General features: G+C 47.8%; 1 protein-coding gene across 1 annotated transcript in view; it reads left to right on the forward strand.

Moving 5' to 3' along the window:
* LOC119947697 (microsomal triglyceride transfer protein) overlaps positions 1 to 26,609 on the forward strand; it is a 55,334-nt gene that overhangs the window by 25,600 nt on the left and 3,125 nt on the right. Inside the window, exons 6-16 of the mRNA XM_038769309.1 lie at positions 916 to 1,055; positions 2,767 to 2,917; positions 4,003 to 4,160; positions 6,038 to 6,206; positions 8,725 to 8,832; positions 9,666 to 9,878; positions 13,423 to 13,634; positions 15,082 to 15,179; positions 15,290 to 15,411; positions 16,837 to 17,064; positions 23,933 to 24,057. Coding sequence (XP_038625237.1) covers positions 916 to 1,055; positions 2,767 to 2,917; positions 4,003 to 4,160; positions 6,038 to 6,206; positions 8,725 to 8,832; positions 9,666 to 9,878; positions 13,423 to 13,634; positions 15,082 to 15,179; positions 15,290 to 15,411; positions 16,837 to 17,064; positions 23,933 to 24,057 — 1,724 coding nt within the window. The remainder of the gene's footprint in view (positions 1 to 915; positions 1,056 to 2,766; positions 2,918 to 4,002; positions 4,161 to 6,037; positions 6,207 to 8,724; positions 8,833 to 9,665; positions 9,879 to 13,422; positions 13,635 to 15,081; positions 15,180 to 15,289; positions 15,412 to 16,836; positions 17,065 to 23,932; positions 24,058 to 26,609) is intronic.

Here is a 26,609-nt window from a genome sequence, read left to right on the forward strand (position 1 = left end):
CATCATCATCATCATCATCATCAATCGTATTTATTGAGTGTTTACTATGTGCAGAGCACTGTACTAAGCGCTTGGGAAGTACAAATTGGCAACATATAGAGACAGTCCCTACCCAACAGTGGGCTCACAGTCTAAAAGGGGGAGACAGAGAACAAAACCAAACATACTAACAAAATAAAATAAATAGGATAGATATGTACAAGTAAAATAAATAAATAAATAAATAGAGTAATAAATATGTACAACCATATATACATATATACAGGTGCTGTGGGGAAGCGAAGGACCTTCCCTTGTACCTTGCCCTCCTACGTGCACAGAGTAAGTGCTCAGTAATGCCACCGATTAAACGATTTCTTCCTTAAAAATTGGGCTGAGGCAATTCTTCGGTGGAAGCAATTCTAGCATAGCACTTGTGAACATATCTTTATATGCTGCGGCTTTCCCTCTCTGTAATGTATTTTGATGTCTGTCTCCCCAGCTAGATTGCCAATTCTGTGAGGGCAGGGAATGTGTCTACTAAGTATGTTTTATTGTACCCTCCCAGTGCTCTGCTCACAGTAAACATTCAATAATACCATTTATTGATTGACTGATTGATTTCTGACTCAAAAGTTGGGCTGGGGCAATTATTCAGTGGAAGCAATTATGTGAGTAATTACAGCGTAACACTTATGTATGTATCCTTAACTCTGCTCCTTTCCCTAGCTGTAATTTATTTAATACCGTCTCCCCAACTAAATTGTCAGCTCCTTGAGGGCAGGGAAAGTGTCTACTAACTCTGTTGTATTGGACTCCCCCGAACATTCAGTCCAGTGCTCTGCACACAGTAAGCGCTTAATAAATACCGATTAATTGGGTGCCTAGACTGAGGCACTGATTCCCGTCTAACTCCACCCTCTCTCAATTTTTCAGGTTCTAGGTATCAGCTCGAAGTCCACGTCGACTACTACCTACTTGATCGAAGACAGCTTCGTTACTGCCGTGATGGCGGAGGAAATCCACGCTTTTGGCTTGAATTACCTAAGGAGCCTCACTGGGAAAATCGTGTCCAAGTAAGCCCGCCTCATGGACGCGTTTACTTTCGGCGAGACGGTGTTTAGCGTAGAATAAAGCCACTGAGAGTGCTATGTGGTACAGGAGGGCTTGGAAATTCTTCTCCTCCCTCTCCCCCATCCCCTTCTTCTTCCCCTTTCCCTTCTTCTTCCCCTTCCTCTTCCCCTTTCCTCTTCCCTTCTCCCTTCCCCTTCCCCTCCTCCTCAATAAATACACTCAATAAATACAGTCAATGAAGACAATGGAATGAAAGAAGAGGCTAAAAGAGTGATCAGCTCCAATCCATCCTGCTGGTCCCTCCCCACTCCAGGTCTCCACCAATCAGCCAATCAATCGATCAATCAATCATCATCATTTCACAAGCACTTTCCCTGTGCTGAGCACTATACTGCTTGGTAGAGTACCAGAGAGTACTTTCATAATAATAATTATGGTATTTGTTAAGCGCTTACTATGTGCCAGGCACTGTACAGTCAATTGGGCTGGATACGATCCCCGTCCCATGTGGGGCTCACGGTCTCAATCCCCATTTTCCAGGTGAGGGCACTGAGGCACTGAGAAGTGAAGTGACTTGCCCAAAGGACACAGCAGACAAGTGGCAGGTCCAGGATTAGAACCCATGACCCGACTCCTTCCCTGGAGGAGCTCAGAGTTGAGAAATCTCCAGTCCGCCCTCTGTTTCTCTCTCAGTCCACCTATCATGGTGACGATGATGTTATTTGTTAAGCGCTTACTATGTGCCAAGCACTGTTCTGAGCGCTGACTCATTAATCAATCAGTCAATTGTATTTATTGAGCACCTACTGGTTGTAGAGAACGGTACTGAGCACTTTGAAGAGTACAATAGAACAATATAAGAGATGCGTTCCAGGCCCACAGGGAGTTTTCAGTCTAGGGGTTACAGTCTCCCCATGGAAGTGGGAAAAACCCAAGATTTCTAGGGAAGACTTGGCCTCTCTTCCAAGCTGTCCAGCTCTAGACAAAATCCACTCCGAGCTAATCCCTGCAACACTGCATCCAGGGTTTGACAAATAAAAAAATATTAAAATATTAAAATAAACAAATAAACAAGTATTAAAATAATGCAGAGATTCCTCAACCAGGTTCCACTCCCCAGTGGCCATTGACGGGGTCCACTTTCTCTGACATCAGCTTCCTGGGGTAAATTTTCCTTACCACGCCATCGATCAGTGATATTTGTTGGGTTCTCACCATATGCAGGGCACTGTGTTCTAAGCGCTTGGGAGGGTCCAATACAACGCCGTTGGCAGACACTTACGCATTAACTTCCGAACCTTCAGGGGATCTGGAAATGAAGCCCAGGAAATGTTCGGCTAAAGAGTCACGACCAATTAATATTTACAAATCATACAGCCCTGTTTGCCCCAAATTGCGCCTGTGGCATTAGCAGCAGTTAGAGAAGCAGCGTGGCTCAGTAGATAGGACACGGGCTTGGGAGTCAGAGGCCATGGGTTCTAATCCTGGTTCAGCCACTTGTTGGCTGTGTGACTTTGAGCCAGTCGCTTAACTTCTCTGGGCCTCAGTGACCTCATCTCTAAAATGGGGAATAAGACGTGAGCCCCACGCGGGACAACCTGATTACTGTGTGTCTACCCCAGAGCTTCACACGTAGTAAGCGCTTAACAAATACCATCGTCGTTATTATTCTCCGCCATCGTTCTCTTCAGCTGTTTGTCTGGGTTTCCGCAGGCAGAGGCTGGAGCTGAAAAGCACGGAGGTCGGGCCCGGGCTCATCCCCGGGAAGCAGGCAGCAGCTGTAGTGAAGAAGGTCGACGCCAAATACAGCAACAGCCCTCTCGTGGGGCAGTTCGTCCACACCGAGTGCAAGAACTGCCCTTCGGTAAGGGGGACGTGATGCTGGGGGACGGGGTGGGGGATCGCTTCAGAACGGGGGATAATAATAATAATGATAACGATGGTGTTCGTTAAGCGCTTCCCATTGTCAAGCCCTGTCTCACGTGGGGCTCACAGTCTTCATCCCCATTTTCCAGGTAACCGAGGCCCAGAGAAGCCAAATGACTTGCCCAAGGTCACGGTAGCGGACAAGTGGCGGAGCTGGAATTAGAACCCACGCCCTTCAGCCTCCCGGGCCTGTGCTCTATCTATTAGGCTGTGCTGTAGGATTTAATCCCCAATTTAGAGATGAGGAAACCGAGGCACAGAGAAATTAAATGAATTGCCCAAGGTGGCACCACAGACTAGTGGCAGAGCTGGGATTAGTGTACTAAGCGCTCCATCAGACTAGACCCGATAATCAGGCTAGACCCAATCTCCGTCCCACATGGGACTTACAGTCTAAGGAGGAGGGAGAATGGCCATCTGAAATGACAGATGAGGAAAAGGGGGTCCAGATAAGTGAAGTGACTCACCCAAGGTCACACAACAGATGAGTGGAGGAGGCAGGATTAGAACCCAAGTCTCCTGGCTCCCAGCCCTGCCCTCTTTCCACTAGGCAACGCATGTGAATTGAGGTTGCAAAATTGAATGCCACCTCCAGCAGAAAACTCCACCATGCAAGATTCCCAGGGTAACAAAATATCCTGCTTGAGAGGGGACAGGAAGTATGGTGGCATGGAAGAGCCCAAGTCCGGCAGCCAGAGGATCTGGGTTCAAGTCTGAACTCGGTCCCCAGCCTGCTGTGGGACTGTGGGCAAGTCACTTCACCTCTATGTACCTCAGTTTCCTCATCGGCAAAATGGGGATGGTAGTATCTGTCTCCTCTCCCTACTTACAGGGAGGCACAAGAACCTACAGAATTAAATAAGTTAACTAGGAGAGCGCTTTGGGAATAAACGTTCCCTGAAAAATCAGGGTATTGTCGTTGGGCAAGGAATGATTTCCTGAGGAAGAAAAGAGATCGTGCAAGGCGCGATGGAGAATCAAAGCCAAGAAATGGATGGCTGACCTGGTGCTTGTATTCCACAGCTGTCCGAGTTCTGGAAGACAGTCCGCAAGCAGATGCAGCCGGAGAATCTTTCCAAGGCGGAGGCGGCCAGGACTTTCTTGACTTTCATCTTGCGCCTCAGGAGTGCTAAGAAAGAAGAGATTCTTGAGGTTCTGAAGAGTGAAAATAAAGACATCCTGTAAGTAACTTGGGCCGGGGAGCCGGGGACGGGAGGGAGGTGGTGATCACTTGAGCGAAACCAAGGTTGTAATTGTTCTGCTGGAGGGTGGGGAGCAATCGGATAAATCTCTAAGAGTAGTGGAATGACTAGAGCGTGAAGGGGAAGGCATCCTGGAGGAGGTGGCTTTTTAGCAGGATTTTGGAGGAAAGGGATGGAGAGAGGTGGATCGTTGAGGGGATCTCGGCCCTGCTGAGAGCTCACCTCCTCCAGGAGGCCTTCCCAGACTGAGCCCCTTCCTTCCTCTCCCCCTCGTCCCCCTCTCCATCCCCCCCATCTTACCTCCTTCCCTTCCCCACAGCACCTGTATATATCGTTGTACATATTTATTACTCTATTTATTTATTTATTTATTTAACTTGTACATATCTATCCTATTTATTTTATTTTGTTAGTATGTTTGGTTTTGTTCTCTGTCTCCCCCTTTTAGACTGTGAGCCCACTGTTGGGTAGGGACTGTCTCTATTTGTTGCCAGTTTGTACTTCCCAAGCGCTTAGTACAGTGCTCTGCACATAGTAAGCGCTCAATAAATACAATTGATGATGATGATGATGATGAGGGGGAGGCCTCTCTAGGCGGGGGCAGAAAGCTTCAGTCGAGTGCGGGAGGAGAAACCGTCAGGGGTAAGAAGAGGAGTCTGGCTATTGGCTTGGGTGGAGTAGAGAGAGCCAGTTTCAGAGGAGTTTCTGCAGCGACGATGATGGTATTTGTTAAGCGCTTCCTATGTGCCGGGCACTGTACTAAGCGCTGGGGCGGATGCAAGCAATTCGAGTTGGACACAGTCCCTGTCCCGTGTGGGGCTCACAGTCTCAATCCCCAGTTTACAGATGAGGGAACTGAGGCCCAGAGAATAATAATAATGACAATAATGGCATTTTATGAAGCGCTCACTATGTGCAAACCACTGTTTTAAGCGCTGGGGAAGTTACAAGGTGATCAGGTTGTCCCACGGGGGGGCTCAAAGTCTTAATCCCCATTTGACAGATGAGGTCATTGAGGCCCAGAGAAGTGAAGTGACTTGCCCAAAGTCACACAGCTGACAATTTGCAGAGCCGGGATTTGAACCCATAACCTCTGACTCCAAAGCCTGGGCTCTTTCCACTCATCAATCAATCGTCAGTCGTATGTATTGAGTGCTTACTGTGTGCAGAGCACTGTACTAAGCGCTTGGGAAGTACAAGTTGGCAACATATCAATCAATCAATCATGTTTATTGAGCGCTTACTGTGTGCAGAGCACTGTACTAAGCGCTTGGGAAGTACAAGTTGGCAACATATCAATCAATCAATCGTATTTATTGAGCGCTTACTGTGTGCAGAGCACTGTACTAAGCGCTTGGGAAGTACAAGTTGGCAACATATAGAGACAGTCCCTACCCAACAGTGGGCTCACAGTCTAGAAGGCTCACAGTAAGAGACGGTCCCCACCCAACAACGGGCTCACAGTCTAGAAGGGGGAGACAGAGAACAAAACAAAACACATTAACAAAATAAAATGAATAGAATAGATATGTACAAGTAAAATAAATAGAGTAATAAATCCATACACACATATATACATATATACAGGTGCTGTGGGGAAGGGAAGGAGGTAAGGCCGGGGGAGAGGAGGAGACGGGGAGTGCCGTAACTTGCCCAAGTTACAGAGCCAGGATTAGAACCCGCGACATCTCATTCCCAGAGTTGGATTCCAGCCACCACGCCATGCTGCTTCTCTGAAGCATTTTAGAAAGATGACTGAGGCAGCGGAGTGAAGATTGGGCTGGAGAGGAGGCCGACGCGGTACGGTCTCCTCCAGCTCCCGGAATAACACGTCCATTCCTGTTCCGCTCCTGCAGGCCTCAGCTGGTGGACGCCGTGACCTCCGCTCAGACGCCGGCCTCTCTGGAGGCCATTCTGGACTTCTTGGACTTCAAAAGCGACGATAGCGTTCTTCTCCAGGAGAGGTTCCTCTATGCCTGTGGCTTTGCAACTCACCCCGACGAAGCCCTCCTGAAAGCCTTAATCGTGAGTCCCGGGGCGATGGCCGGCTAGGGAAGGAGACGCATTGTGAAGCCCGCTTAGGAACGCTAGGAATGGCGGGAGGGAAAGGAGGGACTTGGGGGGGATCTCACTGTCCTCAGGCCTGAGGGAGATTTCACAAATTGTTCTTCTATTACAGAAGCTCTCACTGTCCACGTGTCTCGATCCACTGGACTCTTTCTCTCCACCACTGTGGGCAGGGAGTGTGTCTGACGATATTATATTATATTTATTTTAATTTATTTTATTTTGTTAGTACGTTTGGTTTTGTTCTCTGTCTCCCCCTTTTAGACTGTGAGCCCACTGTTGGATAGGGACTGTCTCTATATGTTGCCAATTTGTACTTCCCAAGTGCTTAGTACAGTGCTCTGCACATAGTAAACGCTCAGTAAATGCAATTGATTAAGACCGTCTCTATATGTTGCCAACTTGTACTTCCCAAGCGCTTAGTACAGTGCTCTGCACACAGTAAGCGCTCAATAAATGCAATTGAATGAATGAATGATTATCTTAGATCTATTCCAGGGCTTAGTTCAGTGCTTAGCACATAATAATAATAATAATAATAATAATGGCATTTGTTAAGCGCTTATTATGTGCAGTGCACTGTTCTAAGTGCTGGGGTGGATGCAACGGGATCAGGTTGTCCCACGTGGGGCTCACAGTCAATCCCCATTTTACAGATGGGGTAACTGAGGCACAGAGAAGTTAAGTGACTTGCCCAAAATCACGGAGCTGACAATTGACAGAGCTGGGATTCGAACTCATGACCTCTGACTCCAAAGCCCATGCTCTTTCCACCGAACCACGCTGCTTCTTTAATAATAAACATAACAAACCCTTAACAAATACCGAAGCAGCGTGGTCTAGTGGAGAGTGCACGGCCCCGGAAGTCTGAGAGACCTGGGTTCTAAACCCGCCATCTGTCCGCTGTGTGACCTTGGGCAAGTCACTTCACTACTTCTCGGTGCCTCAGTCACTTCATCTGTAAAATGGGGATTAAGACAGTGAGACCGTGTCCCACCTGATTAGTTTGTATCTACCCCAGAGCTTAGAACAGTGCTTGACACATAGTAAGCACTTTACAAATACCAGCATTATATTATTATTATTGCTATATTACGCTCCCTCCAAGACCCAGCTTCCAATTCAAATATAATAATGGATTTCATTAAGCACTTATCAGGTATCAAGCACTAAAATAGATACAATATAAACAGACTGGAGGCAATCTTCTGTCGCATGGGACACGTAGTCCAAGTAGGAGGAAGAACGGGTATTCCATCCTCATTTTTTACAGATGAGGAAACCAAGGTGCCGAGAAGTGAACTGACTTGCCCAAGGTCACACAACAGACAAGAGGAAGAGTCAGGATTAGAACCCAGGGCCACCGGCTCCCAGGCCCGCGTTCTTTCGAATAGGCCATCCCGCATCGCACGCCTTCAGTAGACTTATTGAGCGCCTGTTTGTTCATTCATTCATTCAATCGTATTTATTGAGCGCTAACTGTGTGCAGAGCACTGGACTAAGCGCTTGGGATGTACAAGTCGGCAACATATAGAGACGGTCCCTACCCAACAACGGGTGTAGAGCGTGGCATTAGGGGATTGGGAGAAGATAATAAAAGGAAAAGAGGAGTTTACAATCAAATGGGGGAGACTGGTAGTCATAAACTGGGGACATACACCAGAAACAGCAGGAAATTAATGACATTTTACAATCCAATAAAAAGTTGTTTTGGCAGCCACGCTGTACGCCAACACAAGCACAGATCCATGTTCTCAACTCCGCAGAATATCTTTCTAGCCAAAGTGCTGCCAAATTATCACAGTTTATAACTCTACCAAGCATCTAGTACAGTGCTCTGCGCACAGTAAGCCCCCAGTAAATACCACTGATGGATTGATTGATTCGTAAAGCTAAACTCTAAGGATTCATCAGATGGCGTGCTTTGAACAGTGCTCGGCACATAACAAGCACTCAATAAATACAATTGAATGAATGAATAAATGTATGAATGGCACACGACGCCTGCCAGGACATGGAATAGGGAAACATCCATGGAAAAGCGGGATGATGTGCTAACCTAAATTTGGCTGTTTTTCGTGTTATGGAAGAAAAAACAGATTTTGTTCCAACAGTGCCTCCCGCCACCCTGCCAAACCCCACTATGGTATACTTGTTTTTTTTGTTTAATGGTATTTGCTAAGTGCTTACTTTGCCAGGCACTGTACTAAGCGCTGGGGTAGATACAAGATAATCAGGTTGGACACAAACCCTGTCCCATATAGGGCTCACAGTTTTAATCCCCAGTTTACAGATGAGGGAACGGAGGCCCAAAAAAGCGAAGCGACTTGCCCAAGGTCACGCAGCAGACGAGTGGCGGAGACGGGATGAGAATCCAAGTCCTCTGATTCCCAGGCCTGTGATCTACCCATTTGGGCCACACTGCTTCCTGAGGTTGTGGATAAATGAGCCGATATTGTTCCCATTTGCACACTAGGGTAAGTTCCGGAGTCCGATCAAAAGCAACGACATCAGAGAGACGGTGGTGATCATCTTGGGTGCCCTCGTCCGGAAACTGTGCCAGAACGAAGGTTGCAAACTTCCCGTGAGTGAGACCACCGCGCCGCTCCTTTTCCGAACCGGCTGGCCCCATCCTGAGGGTGGGCAGGATCCAAAGCGGAATCCTGGGAAGCCCTCGGGGAATTATAATAACAGTGATTATATGGTATCTGTTAAGCACTTACTATGTGCCGAGCACTGTTCAAAGCGCTGGGGTAGATCCAGGGTAATCAGGTTGTCCCACGTGGGGCTCCCAGCTTTAATCCCCATTTTGCAGATGAGATAACTGAGGCACGGAGAACTTAAGTGGCTTAACCAGAGTCACACAGCAGACGAGTGGCAGAGCCGGGATTAGAACCCACGCCCTCTTACTCCCAAGCCCGTGCTCTTTCCACTGAGCCACGCCGCTGCCCTGTCGGAAACTCAGAATTCATTCAATCGCATTTACTGAGCGCTTACTGCGTGCTTAGCGCTGTACTAATCCAATCGGGATCGGGATGGAGAGTCCCGGAAAGCCGGACTGTCCCTCCCGCTCTGGGGCATCTGGTCACCTTAGCCGGATGACAGCGGCTTTAAGCTCCTGATGGGCAGGGCAAATATCGCCCAACTCGGTTGGACTGGACTCTCCCAAGCCCGGAGAACAACGCTCTGTCTACAGTAAGAGCTCGATCAATACCAAGGGTGGTATTTATTTATTTACGCACTCTAATGCCCGAATGCCCCTCTAGACTGTGAGCTCGGCGTGGGCAGCGAATGTGCCGCTTTTATCGCTCTATCGTACTCTCCCAAGAGCTTAGTACAGCACTCTGCACACAGTAAGCGCTCAATAAATACGACTGAATGGGGGATGGAGGAGGTGTGCCCGTTCTGTCTCTCCAGGCGGTGGTGGAGGCCAAGAAGCTGATCCTGGGAGGCTTGGAGAAGCCGGAATCCAAGGGGGATGTGAAGATGTACCTCCTGGCCCTGAAGAACGCTTTGTTGCCTGAGGGAATCCCGCTGCTGCTGAAACACGCCGAGTCTGGGGAGGGGCCCGTCAGCCACCTGGCCATCACCGTGCTCCAGAGATACGACGTCTCTTTCATCACCGACGAGGTACAAAAGGGAGCGAAAGTCCCACTTTTATCCCTTCAGCCTTCTCTTTAAAGCAGGCTCAAGTTTTACTCATCTGCGGTTGACCCCCCATTTCCTTGGCCTGGAGGAGGTAGACCTGTGAAAAGGCAGGGATGCATTTCCAGGCGGTTGCTCCCGTCTTTCTCTTCTTCCCTAATTTAAGTTCTGGTTTAGCGGGATCAATCAATCAATCAATCAATCGTATTTATTGAGCGCTTAGTATGTGCAGAGCACTGTACTAAGCGCTTGGGGAGTACAAATTGGCAACATATAGAGACAGTCCCTACCCAACAGTGGGCTCACAGTCTAAAAGGGGGAGGCAGAGAACAAAACCAAACATACTAACAAAATAAAATAAATAGAATAGATATGTACAGGTAAAATAAATAGAGTAATAAATATGTACAAACATATATCCATATATACAGGAAGATAACGCCAAAGGCAAACCCTTCTCGTTCCAACCCAAGGGGACAGAATTCAGTCTGGGGCTCGCCGGTTGGACTGGAATGCATTCAGAGTTGGTGTTTCTAAACACATTTGGATTTTCCCCCTGCTGAAACAGAAGCCGTCAAAATGTCAAGTTGGTAATGAGATGGCATCCAAAGGCAACATTTATCACGCCGATCACTTTTGGACGTCTTTATGAGTGCCTCAGAAAAAAAGCGTGGGGAAAGTTTCAGAGGCTGTTAGGAATTGGGCTTTTTCAAATGGAAATGCCTGCCGACAGCCCAGTGATTTGTTTCCTGGTGGTGTTTCAGGATTGTTTCGTGTTCCTGTTTATTATTTACAGCATACTTTTTATTGTTATGGTGTACTCTCACAAGCACTTGCTACAGTGTTCTGTGCACAGTAAGCGCTCAATAAATATGATTGACTGTCCCCCAGACAGCCCAGGGCACTGACACAACCTGTGAGCGTGTTGTTGGGTAAGGATTGTCTCTATTTGTTGCTGTACTTTCCAAGCATTTAGTACAGTGCTCTGCACACAGTAAGCGCTCAATAAATACGATTGAATGAGTGAGTGGACAGGGACAGACTCCCTGCTCACAGACTTTTTCCTTTGAACACTCGAATTCTGTTTCCCCGGGGCCCTATTTTCTCTTTTCCCTCTCACTTTGGCTCCATCGTGGCTACCCTTGGAGAAGCAGCATGGCTCACTGGAAAGAGCGCGGGCTTTGGAGTCAGAGGTCACGGGTTCAAATCCCGGCTCTGCCAATTGTCAGCTGGGTGACTTTGGGCAAGTCACTTCACTTCTCCGGGCCTCGGTTACCTCATCTGTAAAATGGGGATGAAGCCTGTGAGCTTTCCGTGGGACAACCTGATCACTTTGTAACCTCCCCAGGGCTTAGAACAGTGCTTTGCACATAGTAAGCGCTTAATAAATGCCATCATTACCCTACCCAGGCTGCTCAGAAGGCTGACGACCTGCGTCCCGAGACCCGGGTGCCGGGTCACCTTGGGAGAGTCACATCACTTTTCCCCGCCATGGTTTCCTCATCTGTGAAATGAGCGTCTGTGCCCGTTCTCCCTCCCCCTTAGACTGTGAGCCATCATCATCATCATCATCATCATCAATCATATTTATTGAGCGCTTACTGTGTGCAGAGCACTGTACTAAGCGCTTGGGAAGTACAAGTTGGTAACATATAGAGACAGTCCCTACCCAGCAGTGGGCTCCCAGTCTAAAAGGGGGAGACAGAGAACAAAACCAAACATACTAACAAAATAAAATGAATAGAATAGATATGTACAAGTAAAATAAATAAATAAATAGAGTAATAAATATGTACAAACATATATACATATATACAGGTGCTGTGGGGAAGGGAAAGAGGTGAGATGGGGGGATGGAGCCATAATAATGATGATGGTATTTGTTAAGCGCTTACTACGTGCCAAGCACTATTCTAAGCGCTGGGGAGATACAAGGTCATCAGGTTGCCCCACGTGGGGCTCACAGTCTTCATCCCCACTTTACAGATGAGGTAACTGAGGCACGTTAATCTGGTGGAGGCAGGATTAGAACCCACGGCCTGTGACTGCGAGGTCCGTGCTCTTTCCACTGAGCCCCGCTGCTTCTCAGAGGAGCCGTGTCTGGGACGGGGACCGTGTCTGACCTCAGGATCTCAGATCTACCCCAGCGCTTACTGCAGAGCTCGTCACCCAGCAGGCGCTTGACAAAATACCCCAGAAATTATCATTATTCTAAGGGGAGATGGGCGATGAGGTGATAAAAACGGAAGGCCTCACGCAAAATTGGAACATGCCATGGTCAATCAGAACGCGACCCGATCGTGGGGGCGGAGAGGTGAAAGTCACTTTTTTTCTTTTAATGGTATTTGCTAAGTGCTTACTAAGTCAGTCAATGGTATTTATTGAGCGCTCACTGTATGCAGAGCACTGTACTGTTTGGGTACTTATCAGTAGTGCACTGCACACAGTAAGCGCTCAATAAATATGATTGAATGAATGAGAGTACAATGTAACAATAAACAGACATATTCCCTGCCCGCAATGAGCTTACTCTGTACAGGACACTGTGCTAAACACTGGAGTAGCTATGAGTCACTCGGTTGGACACAGTCCATGTACCACCGTGGCTCAGTGGAAAGAGCCCGGGTTTTGGAGTCAGAGGTCATGGGTTCAAATCCCGGCTCCGCCACTTGTCAGCTGTGTGACTTCGGGCAAGTCACTTCACTTCTCTGGGCCTCAGTGACCTCCTCTGGAAAAATGGGGATTGAGACTGTGAGCCCCGCGAGGGACAACCTGATCACCTTGTAACTTCCCCAGCTCTTAGAACGGTGCTTTGCACATAGTAAGTGCTTAATAAAAGCCATCGTTATTATTATTATTATTATTGTAACCTCCCCAGCTCTTAGAACAGTGCTTTGCACATAGTAAGCCCTTAATAAATGCCATCGTTATTATTATTATTATTATTGTTGTAACCTCCCCAGCTCTTAGAACAGTGCTTTGCACATAGTAAGCGCTTAATAAATGGCATCGTTATTATTATTATTATTATTGTAACCTCCCCAGCTCTTAGAACAGCGCTTTGCACATAGTAAGCGCTTAATAAATGCCATTGTTATTATTATTATCATTATTGTAACCTCCCCAGCTCTTAGAACAGTGCTTTGCACATAGTAAGCGCTTAATAAATGCCATCGTTATTATTATTATTATTACTGTAACCTCCCCAGCTCTCAGAACAGTGCTTTGCACATAGTAAGCGCTTAATAAAAGCCATCATTATTATTATTACCAGGTGGGGCTCACAGCCTATTTTACAGATGAGGTAACTGAGGCCCAGAGAAGCAAAGCGACTTGCCCAAGGTCACGCAGCGGAAAAGCGGCAGAGTCGGGGTTAGAACCCAGGTTCTCCGGATTCCCAGTCCACTAGGCCGCTTCCCAGCTCCCCGTTGCTCCGGCCCGGCCCCCTTCCCAGAATTCCAGCCGAGCAGCCGAGAAGGTAGGTGACTGGGAAAGCCTTGGACTCAATCTGGCCCATCCGGGGATGTAGGTGAAGAAGACGATGAACCGGATTTACCACCAGAACCGAAACGTCCACGAGAAGACCGTGCGGACCACGGCGGCCTCCGTCATCCTGCACAATAAGCCCTCCTACATGGACGTCAAAAACCTCCTGCTTTCTATCGGAGAGCTCCCCAAGGAGATGAACAAGTACATGATCTCTACCATCCGAGACATTCTGCATTTCGAAATGCCTGCCAGGTATGTTACGACTTCCGTGTGAACATGCGTGTGTGTTTTTTGTGCGTGGGCGGGTGGATGCTCGCACCTTTAGGTACTTTGGACGATCAACCGGTCGTGTTTATCGAGCACTTACTGGGCGCAGAGCACTGAACGAAGCACTTGGGAGGGAACAACAGAATCAGTGGACACGATTCCTGCCCCCGAGGAGTTTCCAGTCTACCATGTGCTGTCCGAAGCACTTTCATTCATTCGGTCGTATTTATCGAGCGCTTACTGTGTGCAAAGCACTGTACTAAGCGCGTGGGGGAGTACGATTTGACAACATGCAGACACATTCCTGCCCACCACGAGCTTGCAGTTTAGAGGGGGAGACGCCATTAATGTTGTCTGTTTCCCCCTTCTCGACTGTGAGCCCGTTGTTGGGTAGGGACCGTCTCTATATTTGCGAACTTGTACTTCCCAAGCGCTTAGTACAGTGCTCTGCACACAGTAAGCGCTTGATAAATGCGATTGAATGAATGAATTAATTAATATAAATAAACAAATAGACAAATAAATAGGTAAATGACATACATACATACTGTTGGGATGCGGAGGGAGGATGAATGAAGGAGCAGGTCGGAGCGGCGCAGAAGGGACTGGAAGAAGAGGAGAAAAGGGAAGGCTTCCTGGAGGAGATGGGCCTTCAGTAAGGTTTCAAAGTGGGGGAGAGCACTTACCTGTCTGATATGAGGAGGGAGGGCATTCCAGGCTGGAGGTGTTCCGGGAACTTGGGAGAACTCAGTAGAGTAAGTTAGACGCTATCCTGGTCCTTGAGAAGCTTCCAAATACCGTGTGCGGGACACTGCCCAAAACGCTCGGGAGAGGCCAGTGGAATAAGTAGTCGCTATCCAGGTCCTCTAGATTGTAAACTCGTCGTGGGCAGGGAATGTGTCCGTATTGCTGTATTGTCCTCTCCCAAGCGCTTAGTACGGTGCTCTGCACAAAGTAAGGGCTCAGTAAATACGACTGAATGAATGAATGAGAGATCAGTCGACTCTGGGCCCTCAAGGAGTTTTAATCTGTAAAATGGGGATTGAGACCGGGAGCGCCACGTGGGACATGGGACTGTGTCCAACCTGATTTGCTTGTATCCACCCCAGCACATAGTAATAATAATAATAATGATGGCATTTGTTAAGCGCTTACTATGTGCAAAGCACTGTTCTAAGCGCTGGGGGGATACAATATGATCACGTTGTCCCACGTGGGGCTCACAGTCTTAATCAGATGAGGTTAATTGAGGCCCAGAGAAGTTAAGTGACTTGCCCAAGGTCACACAGCAGACTTGTGGTGGAGCTGGGATTCGAACCCATGACCTCTGACTCCAAAGCCCGGGCTCCTTCTGCTGAGCCCGGTAGGTGCTTAGTAGGTGCTTAACAAATACAATAATAATAACAGAGCACGCGCTTTCCTCTCCTCGCAGCAAAATGGTTCGCCGAGTCCTTAAGGACATGGTGACCCATAACTACGACCGTTTCTCCGGGAGCGGCTCGTCTTCCGCCTACACCGGCTACGTGGCACGTACGTAAGCCTTGGGCGGGTTGGCTGTGGTCCCCCCCCCAACCCCTCCAATCCCCCAGGGGTCTCGGACACCGGGCTGGCTCACATCGGCTCCTCTCCCTTGATTCCAGGCGACCCCCACGCCGCATCTATTTACAGCCTGGACATCCTCTATTCCGGCTCCGGCATCCTCAGGAGAAGCAACCTCAACCTCTTCCAGTTCATGGGGAAGTCCCATCTGCATGCCAGCCAGGTAATCAATCAATCAATCAATCAATTAATCAATCAAGCAGCCTGGATAGGGCACGGGCCTCAGAGACAGAAGACCTTAGTCCTGATCCCAGCTCCGCCACTTGTCTGCTGGGTGACCTTGGGCGAGTCACTCCTCTGTGCCTCAGTTACCTCGTCCGTAAAATGGGGATTAAGACTGTGAGCCCCACATGGGACAACCTGATTACTGTGTATCTACCCCAGTGCTTAGAGCAGTGCTTGGCTCTTTTGTATGAATTTATTACTCTTTTGTATGAATTTATTACTCTATTTATTTTATTTGTGCATATTTATTCTATTTATTTTATTTTGTTAATATGTTTTGTTTTGTCCTCCCTTCTCCCCTTTCTAGTCTGTGAGCCCGCTGTTGGGAAGGGACCGCCTCTATATGTTGCCAACTTGTACTTCCCAAGCGCTTAGTACAGTGCTCTGCACACATAAATACGATTGAACCTGTATATATGTTTGTACATATTTATTACTCTATTTATTTATTTATTTATTTTACTTGTACATATCTATTCTATTTATTTTATTTTGCTAGCATGTTTGGTTTTGTTCTCTGTCTCCCCCTTTTAGACTGTGAGCCCTCTATATGTTGCCAATTTGTACTTCCCAAGCGCTTAGTACAGTGCTCTACACATAGTCAGCGCTCAATAAATACGATTGATGATGATGATGATGAATGAATGAATGAATATAGTAAGCGCTTAATATATACGATTTTAAAAAAATGCAAGCAGTATTACATACTTCTGGCCTTCTTTCGAAACCAAGTGTTCAGGTCTTCAGAGGGTCCTCTTGGCCACAAGATCCTAATTCATCATCCGAAAATACATATTGAGCATCGATGACACGCAGAGCCCTGGATTAATAAGGAAATAATGAGATTGTTAAGATTGCTTCGCATGTTTTAATTAAAACTCAGTTAATTAACTGAGGTAGTTAACTCAGTTAATTAAAATGTTCCTCTGAGTCCAATAGAGGCAGCCCCCAATAACGATAATAAATCTCTTTTCACGAGGTCTCTTTCTATTGCCTGATGATCTGTTTCCCTGGGTGTTTGCTGATTATATTTCTTCCTCTGAATTATGGCATTTTAATTGCTCCCCCACTGTTCCTGCTGTGCGACCTCAGGCGAGTCACTTCGCTTCTCTGGGCCTCAGTTCCCTCATTTGCAAAATGGGGATTCGATCCCCGTTCTCCCTCTCATTGAGACCGTGAGCCCCATGTGGGGCCTAATTATCCTGTATCTACCCCAGCGCTTAGTGCAGTGCTTGGCACAGAGCAAGCGCTCAACAAAGACCACCGTTATTAACCGGGCCCGAGGTGGGGGCGGGGGGTAGGTCCCAGCAGGAGCCAGGCAGAGGCCCTGAGTTCGGGACACGACACGCTCTCCCCGTCCTAGGTGGTGATCGAGGCGCAGGGACTGGAAGGCCTCATCGCGGCCACTCCCGATGAAGGGGAGGAAAACCTGGACTCCTTTGCCGGCATGTCAGCCATCTTATTTGACGTCCAGCTCCACCCCGTGACTTTCTTCAGCGGCTACAGCGACCTGATGTCCAAAATGCTGTCTGCGTCCGGAGATCCCATCAGTGTCGTGAAAGGGCTCATTCTGCTGACAGATTACTCACAGGTAACGCCACATTGCCTCTTATTCGGCTCTTTCCCGTCTTCCCTTCCTTTCCGAACTTCTTCCTTCCTTTCATCTTCCTTTTGGTAAGATGGGGTCGGACTTGAAAAGACGCCAAATGGTTCAGTGCAACTGAAACTCTCCACTTGAAAGCGGTCAGGCATGTTGAACTTCCTCCACCCATCGTGGCCAAGGAAGTTTCCAGGCTGCTAAGGCTACGAGGTGGAACTTCCCGGGATAAGGCTTCAGGAGATTGATCTCGGCCTGTGTGACATCCTCAAGGAGCGGAGTTTGGGGCAGACTGATGGTACACTAGCCTTTAGGACCCTCTAACAACGTCCAGCTCTCTGAGACAGGCCATTTGACCAGGAGAGTTGAAAGTGAGAAGCCATATGGCCTAGTGGAAAAAGCCCGGGCCTCTAGACTGTAAGCACCTTTTGGGCAGGGACTGTTTAATGTTATATTGTACTCTCCCAAGCGCTTAATGCAGTGCTCTTCACACAGTAATCAATAACTACGATTGATTGCATGACTGATTGAGAGTCAGAGGAACCGAGTTGTAATCCCGGCCCTGCCAATCGTTTGCTGTCAGCTGTTGGGCAAGTCATTTAACTGCTCTCTGCCTCAGTTTCCTCAACCGTAAAATTTGGATTAAATGTTTGTTCGCCCTCTTATGCAAACTGTGAGCCCCATGTGCGACAGGGATGGTGTCCTGCTCGATCGACTTGTATCGATCCCAGCGTTTAGAGCAGTGCTCGACACATGGCGCTTGACAAATACCATAAAAAAGTCTCTCGGATCTAGCCAAGATGATTCACGGTGCCTTCCTGGGAGATCGTCTGCATTAATCGTTGCAGCCAAGCCTGTGCCCTATCACGGTAAATTTGCAAATGTGGATTTTTTTTTTCTTTAAATACAGCTCTACCAGCTGGTTTGAGGGGCATATTATGAGGGGCATATTACTCCCCTCCTCAAAAATCTCCAGTGGCTACCAATCAATCTGCGCATCAGGCAGAAACTCCTCACCCTGGGCTTCAAGGCTGTCCATCACCTCGCCCCCTCCTACCTCACCTCCCTTCTCTCCTTCTACTGCCCAGCCCGCAACCTCCGCTCCTCCACCGCTAATCTCCTCACTGTACCTCGTTCTCGCCTGTCCCGCCGTCGACCCCCGGCCCACGTCCTCCCCCGGGCTTGGAATGCCCTCCCTCTGCCCCTCCGCCAAGCTAGCTCTCTTCCTCCCTTCAAGGCCCTACTGAGAGCTCCCCTCCTCCAGGAGGCCTTCCCACACTGAGCCCTTCCTTCCTCTCCCCCTCATCATCCCCCCATCCTACCTCCTTCCCTTCCCCACAGCACCTGTATCTATGTATAGATGTTTGTACGGATTTATTACCCTATTTATTGATTTTACTTGCACATATTCTATTTATTTTATTTGGTTAATATGTTTGGTTTCGTTGTCCGTCTCCCCCTTCTAGCCTGAGCCCGCTGTTGGGTAGGGACCATCTCCAGATGTTGCCGACTTGGACTTCCCAAGCGCTTAGTCCAGTGCTCTGCACACCGTAAATACGATTGAATGAATGAAGTGGGTTGCCCAAGGCCACCCAGCTGACAATTGGCGTTGTCAAAATTCGAACCCATGACCTCTGACTCCCAAACCCAGGCTCTTTCCTCTGAGCCCCATTTACACCCAAGTGATGCGGGGCAGGGAAGGGATAGAGCAGAGGGAGGAACCGGGATGATGCGGAGGAGGGGGGGGAGGAGGAGCAGAGAAAAGGGGGGGCTCATTCATTCATTCATTCATTCATTCATTCATCCATCCATCCATCCATCCATTCACTCATTCATTCATTCAATCGTATTTATTGAGCACTTACTGTGGGCAGAGCACTGGACTAAGCGCTTGGGAAGTCCAAGCTGGCAACCTATGGAGACGGCCCCTACCCAACAGTGGGCTCACAGTCTGGTGAAGGTCACCTGAAGGTCATGGGTTCTAATCCCGCTCCTCCACTTGACTTCCGTGTGGCCTTGGGCGAGTCCCTTCACTTCTCTGGGCCTCAGTTCCCTCATCTGGAAAATGGGAATTGAGATTGTGAGCCCCACGTGGGACAAGGGACTGTTCCCCACCTGATTTGCTTGTGTCCGTCCCAGGGTTTAGTATAATAATAATATCCCAGGGTTTAGTACAATAATATTAATACTACTACTACTAATAATAATAATAATGGCATTTATTAAGGACTTACTATGTGCAAAGCACTGTTCTAAGCGTTGGGGGTTATGTTGCCAATCTGTACTTCCCAAGTGCTTAGTACAGTGCTCTGCGCCGCACAGTAAGCACTCAATAAATATGATTGAATAAATGAATGAATATAAGGTGATCAGGTTGTCCCATGGGGGGCTCATAGTCATTCATTCATTCATTCGATCGTATTATTTATTGAGTGCTTACCGTGTGCAGAGCGCTGTGCTAAGCGCTTGGGAAGTACGAGTTGGCAACATATAGAGACGGTCCCTACCCAACAGTGGGCTCACAGTCTTCATCCCCAGTTTACAGATGAGGGAACTGAGGCCCAGAGAAGTTAAGTGACTTGCCCAAAGTCACACAGCTGACAAACATGGCTCAGTAGCCCTGAGAATCGGAAGGTCATGGGTTCTAATCCCAGCTCTGCCACTTGTCTGCCTTGTGTCTTTGGGTGAGTCACTTCTCTGTGCCTCACTTACCTCGTCTCTAAAATGGGGTTTAAGACTAAACCCAATGTGGGATAGGGACTGTGCCCAACCCAGTTTTGCTTGAATCATAATAATAATGATGATGATAATAATAATAATAATGGCATTTATTAAGCGCTTACTATGTGCAAAGCACTGTTCTAAGCGCTGGGGAGGTTACAGGGTGATCAGGTTGTCCCACGGAGGGCTCACAGTCTTCATCCCCGTTTTACAGATGAGGTAACAGAGGCACAGAGAAGCGAAGTGACTTACCCAAAGTCACACAGCTGCCAATGGCAGAGCTGGAATTTGAACCCATGACCTCTGACTCCAAAGCCCATGCTCTTTCCACTGAGCCGCACTGTTTCTCCTGTATCCACCCAAAGTGCTTAATACGGTGCCTGGCACACAATAAGCGCTTAATAGATGCCACATTCCTTCTGTCATTCATTCAACCACTCATTCATTCATAAATTCACCTATTCATTAGCACCTATGATAATAATAATAATAATAATAATAATAATAATTGTATTGGTTAAGTGCTTACTATGTGCCAAGCACTGTTCTAAGCTCTGATCTACTAACAGTCCCTTCTAGACTGTGAGCCCGCTGCTGAATAGGGACCGTCTCTATATGTTGCCGACTTGTACTTCCCAAGCGCTTAGTACAGTGCTCTGCACACAGGAATCACTCAATAAATCCGATTGAATGAATGAATGAACAGTGGAAAGAGCACGGGCTTTGGAGTCAGCGGTCATGGGTTCAAATCCCTGCTCCGCCAATTGTCAGCTGTGTGACTTTGGGAAAGTCACTTAACTGTGCCTCAGTTACCTCATCTGTAAAATTGGGAGTGACCGTGAGACCCCCGTGGGACAACCTGATCACCTTGTAACCTCCCCAGCGCTTAGAACAGTGCTTTGCACATAGTAAGCACTTAATATATGCCATTATTATTATTATTATCATCATTATTATTATGATTTAAGCAAAACTGGCTATTATTATTATTATTATTATTAGCAAAGAAAATACAAATACACCTGTTCTGATACTTGGATTCTAATTGTGCACTGTTTGAGAAGCATTAGACTTTGAATGTCAGGTTCTTCTCACCTCCTAAACAATTTGCCTCCATCTTCCCTTCACCTTTTAGCTTCCCAGTGGGTTCAGAAACTTTGGACTTTGCCCCAACACTTAGTACAGTGTGGTATGTAAATGCTAAACAAATATCAGAAATGATAATAATAATAATAATGGTATTTGTTAAGCGCTTAAGCACTGGGGAGGGTACAAGGTGATCAGGTTGTCCCACGGGGGACTCACGGCCTTAATCCCCATTTTACAGATGAGGTAACTGAGGCCCAGAGAAGTGAAGTGACTTGTCCGAAGTCACACAGCTGATCCACGATCTGTTACTCCGAAGCCAGGGCTCTTTCCACTGAGCCACGCTGCTTCTCCAATGATCAATCAATCGATTGTATTTATTGAGTGCTTACTGTGTGCAGAGCGCTGTACTAAGCGCTTGGGAAGTACAAGTTGGCAACATATAGAGACAGTCCCTTACCCAACAGTGGGCTCACATGATGAAGATGATAGTTGTTGAGTGCTTACTATGTGCCAAGCGCTGTTCTAAGCACTGGGGTAGATATAAGTTAAAGTTGGACACAGTCCCTGTCACACATGGGGGGTCACAGTCTAAATTGGAAGGTGTAGGATTTAATCCCCATTTTACAGATGAGGAAGCTGAGGCTCGGAGAAGTGAAGGGACTTGCACAAGGTCATACAGCAGGCAAGTGGCAGGCGAAACCCAGGTCCTCTGATTCCCACGCCTTTGTTCTCTCCACCAAAACGCACTGCTTCTCCTTAATCATCATCAATCGTATTTATTGAGCGCTCACTGTGTGCAGAGCACTGTACTAAGCGCTTAGGAAGTACAGGTTGGCAACATATAGAGACGGTCCCTACCCAACAGCGGCCTCACAGTCTAGTACAGTGCTCTGCACATAGTAAGCGCTCAATAAATACAATTGATGATGATGATATGCCGTTAATGTCCTCCTGTTTCAACTCCTCTCCGCTCCTTCCTACCAAACCAGGCCTGTCCTCTCCCTCAAAGTACCCATTATTACCCACGTGGAGCCTTCAAAGCTAACTTCCCCTGGTTTAGAATCTCTAAATAATAATAATGATTGTGGTATTTAGAACCTCCAAATACTAATAATTGTGGCATTTAAGTGCTATGTGCCCAAGAATAATAATAATAATGATGATGATGGTATTTGTTAAGCGCTTACTATGTGCACTGTTCTAAGTCCTGGGGGGGATACAAGGTGATCAGGTTGTCGCACGGGGGGGCTCACAGTCTTCGTCCCCATTTTACAGATGAGGTAACTGAGGCTCGGAGAAGTTAATCATCCCCGTCAGCTCTTCCGTACATTCAACTCCCTTCTCCGGCCCCCGGTTCCTCCCCCTCCTCCTTCCCTCACCCCCAACGATCTGGCCTCCTACTTCATTAACAAAATTAAATCCATCAGATCCGACCTCCCCAAAGTCACTCCCCCACCTTCTCCTACCCCCCGGCTCTCAACACTCTCCGCTACTCTCCCATCCTTCCCAGCAGTATCCTCAGAGGATACTGATACTGATATATATGTATATATGTTTGTACATATTTATTACTCTATTTATTTATTTATTTTACTTGTACCTATCTATTCTATTTATTTTATTTTGTTAGTATGTTTGGTTCTGTTCTCTGTCTCCCCCTTCTAGACTGTGAGCCCACTGTTGGGTAGGGACTGTCTCTATATGTTGCCAACTTGTACTTCCCAAGCGCTTAGTACAGTGCTCTGCACACAGTAAGCGCTCAATAAATATGATTGATTGATTGATTGAATAAATACGATTGAATGAATGAATAATAATAATAATGATGGTATTTATCAAGCACTTACTATGTGCAAAGCACTGTTCTAAGCGCTGGGGAGGTTACAAGGTGATCGGGTTGTCCCACGGGGGGGCTCACAGTCTTAATCCCCATTTTACAGATGAGGTAACTGAGGCCCAGAGAAGTGAAGTGACTTGCCCAAAGTCACACAGCTGACAACTGACAGAGCCGGGAATCTGAAACCACGATCTCTGACTCCAAAGTCTTGCTCTTTCCACTGAGCCACGTTGCTTCTCCTCATTCATTCATTCAATTCAATCGTATTTATTGAGCGCTTACTGTGTGCAAAGCACTGTACTAAGCGCTTGGGAGAATTCAATAAATGTTCAATATATGTTCACCCTGATTGAAACTGTGACCCTGTATGGGACAGGGACTGTGTCCAACCAGATTTGCTTGTATCCACCCCAATGGGAACATAGTAAGCGCTTAAAAATACCATAATTAATTAATTACTGAACTCGTACATGGCTCAGTGGAATGAGCACGGGCTTTGGAGTCAGAGGTCATGGGTTCAAATTCTGGCTCCGCCAACTGTCAGCTGTGTAACTTGGGGCAAGTCACTTCACTTCTCTGTGCCTCAGTTCCCTCATCTGTAAAATGGGGATTAAAACTGTGAGCCCCCCACAGGACAACCTGATCACCTTGTAACCTCCCCAGCGCTTAGAACGGTGCTTTGCACGTAGTAAGCGCTTAACAAATACCATCATTATCATTATAAACTAGCTGTGGCCTAGTTTCTGGGAATCTGGAGAGGAATGTCAGGGTTGTTCACCTTGTCGAGGCCTCATTCATTCATTCAGTCAGTCAATCGTATTTATTGAGCGCTTACTGTGTGCAGAGCACTGTACTAAGCACTAGGGAGAGTAAAGTCTCGGGTCCAACCTGATTAGCTTATATCTACCCCAGAGCTTAGCGCGATGCTTGGCACATAGTGAGGCTTAACAAATACCGTTAAAAAATCAATTCAAATAAAGAATAAAACGAAACGAGGAGGACACGAGAGGCTCCCGTTTGCTGTAAACAGAGAGGGAAGGGAAGGAGTACTGTACTAAGCGCTTGGGAAGTACAAGTTGGCCTCAAAACAGCCCCAGCCTTGGCAGCTTGCCCCCTGAATTTACGTCTCGCTTCCGCACGCCCACGCGGTCCCTGCTCCCGCCCGTCGGACTCCCGCCCACCCTGTTCCCACCGACCTGCGTTTTCCTCCCTCAGGTGTTGCAGCTGCAGTCCGGCCTGAAGTCCACGGTGGAGTTCCAAGGAGGACTGGCCATCGACATATCTGGAGTCATGGAGTTCAGCCTCTGGTACCGGGAATCCAAAACACGCGTGAAAAATCGGTACGATTCCCGAGCGGCCGAGTCCCGGCCGTCGGTTCCGGCGCGGTTGAGCCCGGCGGGGTGGCTTCCCTCGTGACCTTCGACCCCAGGCGCGTCCGGCCTCCAGTGGGGGGGCCTGAAAGAGACGCCACGGACTCCCACCCCGATGTAGCTACCACCCGGAGAACGAACCAGAGAATGAGGAGCGGCGTGGCCTCGTGGCTAGAGACCTTCTGGGAGTCAGGAGGTCATGGGTTCTAATCCTGGCTCTGCCACTTGTCTGCTGTGTGACCCTGGACAAGTCACTTCTCTGCGCCTCGGTTCCCTCATCTGTAAAAGGGGGATTGAGATTGGGAGCCCCACGTGGGACAGGGACTATGTCCAACCTGATTTGCTTGTAGCCACCCCAGCACGTCATCATCATCATCATCACCAATCGTATTTATTGAGTGCTTACTGTGTGCAGAGCACTGTACTAAGCGCTTGGGAAGTCCAAGTTGGCAGCACATAGAGACAGTCCCTACCCAACAGTGGGCTCACAGTCTAAAAGGGGGAGACAGAGAACAAAACCAAACATACTAACAAAATAAAATAAATAGAATAAATAGATAGGACGTAGACAGTGCCTGGCACGTAGTAAGTGCTTAACAAATATCACAGTTATTATTATCTTCATTATTATTAACCAGCCCTTTAGCCACCTCCACCATTCCCCGCTCCTCCCTGGTTCCATCTCAGAGAGGGTTCCCCCTCCTCTTAAACATCTCCTGGGCTTTTCCTGAGTATTTATTCCCGGAAGTCCCTGGGTATTAGTTCTTGGGCATTCAATCCTAGGCATTCCTGGAAATACCTTCCTGGACATTCCCGGCTGTCGATCTCATGAGGAAGGGGGCAGGGGTATGACATTAATTTTCCCCCCCCAACCCCTTATCATGACACCACAGGGGCTTCTCAAAGCCCCATCAACTGGTCCGAAATTGTATCCGGAGACCCTCCTTATTCCTCTGTCCATGGAGCCAGGGGGATGACAGGAAAGGGGAGGGAGGGACAGGGCTTCCTTGTCCAACTTCTTCCTTTCTATATGTTTCCCATTTTTGGAAGGTGCTATCCTGCCCTCCTGTCTGTGAAGATAAAGTTCCTTGACTAATCCGTTCACGAAAACCCCTCCACCTGTCCTTGTGGCCCACAACCTTCAGATCCCAAATATTAGGAGGCTTAGACTGAAGCCACCCCAAAAGCGGATCCCACCCTTCCCCTCCATGTGAATGACAGGTCCCAACCCCCCTCCTTGAGTCTCTCCACAATCCCTAACATTCCCATTAAAGCCCATATCCCCTTGCGCTATTGTTGACAACTGGACACCTCCCCTTAGGCTTTCCAAATTCTTGTTATTTAATAATAATAATAATAATAATAATTTTGGTATTTGTTAAGCGCTTACTATGTGCAAAGCATTGTTCTAAGCGCTGGGGAGGATACAAGGTGATCAGGTTGTCCCATGTGGGACTCACAATATTAATCCCCATTTTACAGATGAGGTAACTGAGGCACAGAGAAGTTAAGTGACTTGCCCAAAGTCACACAGCTGACAAGCAGCAGAGCTGTGATGATGATGTTGGTATTAGTTAAGTGCTTACTATGTGCCAAGCACTGTTCTAAGTGCTGCGGGGGGGATACAAGGTAATCAAGGTTGTCCCACATGGGGCTCACAGTCTTAATCCCCATTCTACAGATGAGGAAACTGAGGTCCAGAGAAGTTAAGTGACTTGCCCAAAGTCACCCAGCTGACAAGTGGTGGAGCTGGGATTAGAACCCATGACTTCTGACTCCCAAGCTTCTCAGCTCAGTCTTCTCTTCTCCAAGATGAAAGATTCCTTTAACCTTCCTCATCCAAAGACTCCATCACCTACCCCTACCCCTACCTGATTTTGAACCCGAAACAGCGGGGCCTAGTGGAAAGACCGGTCCGCTGAGTGACCTTGGGCAAGTCACTCAGCCTCTCTGTGCCCCAACGTCCTCATCTACAAAACAGGGGTTGAGACTGTGCGTCCCACGTGGGACGTGGACCGTGTCGATCAATCATTCAATCAATCAGCAGTATTTATTGAGTGCTTATTAGGTGCAGAACACTGAACTAAGCACTCGGGTCCAACCTGATTAGCTTGAATCTACCCCAGAGCTTAGCGCGATGCTTGGCACATAGTACGGCTTAACAAATACCGTTAAAAAATCAATTCAAATAAAGAATAAAACGAAACGAGGAGGACACGAGAGGCTCCCGTTTGACAACTGGAGGGGTGAAGTTTCAGAGCACTCTTTAGGGACCGCTAAAAACCACCCCTCATTCATTCTTTCATTCATTCAATCGTACTTATTGAGCGCTTACTGTGTGCAGAGCACTGTACTAAGCGCTTGGGAAGTCCATGTTGGCAACATCTAGAGACGGTCCCTACCCGACAACGGGCTCACGGTCTAGAAGGGGGAGACAGACAACAAAACAAAACATGTGGACAGGTGTCAAGTCATCCCTCTCCCGGGAATTAACCACACAATGATCCCCGCATCCCAAAGTC

Source organism: Tachyglossus aculeatus, chromosome X5 (assembly GCF_015852505.1).
Source record: "Tachyglossus aculeatus isolate mTacAcu1 chromosome X5, mTacAcu1.pri, whole genome shotgun sequence".
Classification (NCBI taxonomy): Eukaryota; Metazoa; Chordata; class Mammalia; order Monotremata; family Tachyglossidae; genus Tachyglossus; species Tachyglossus aculeatus.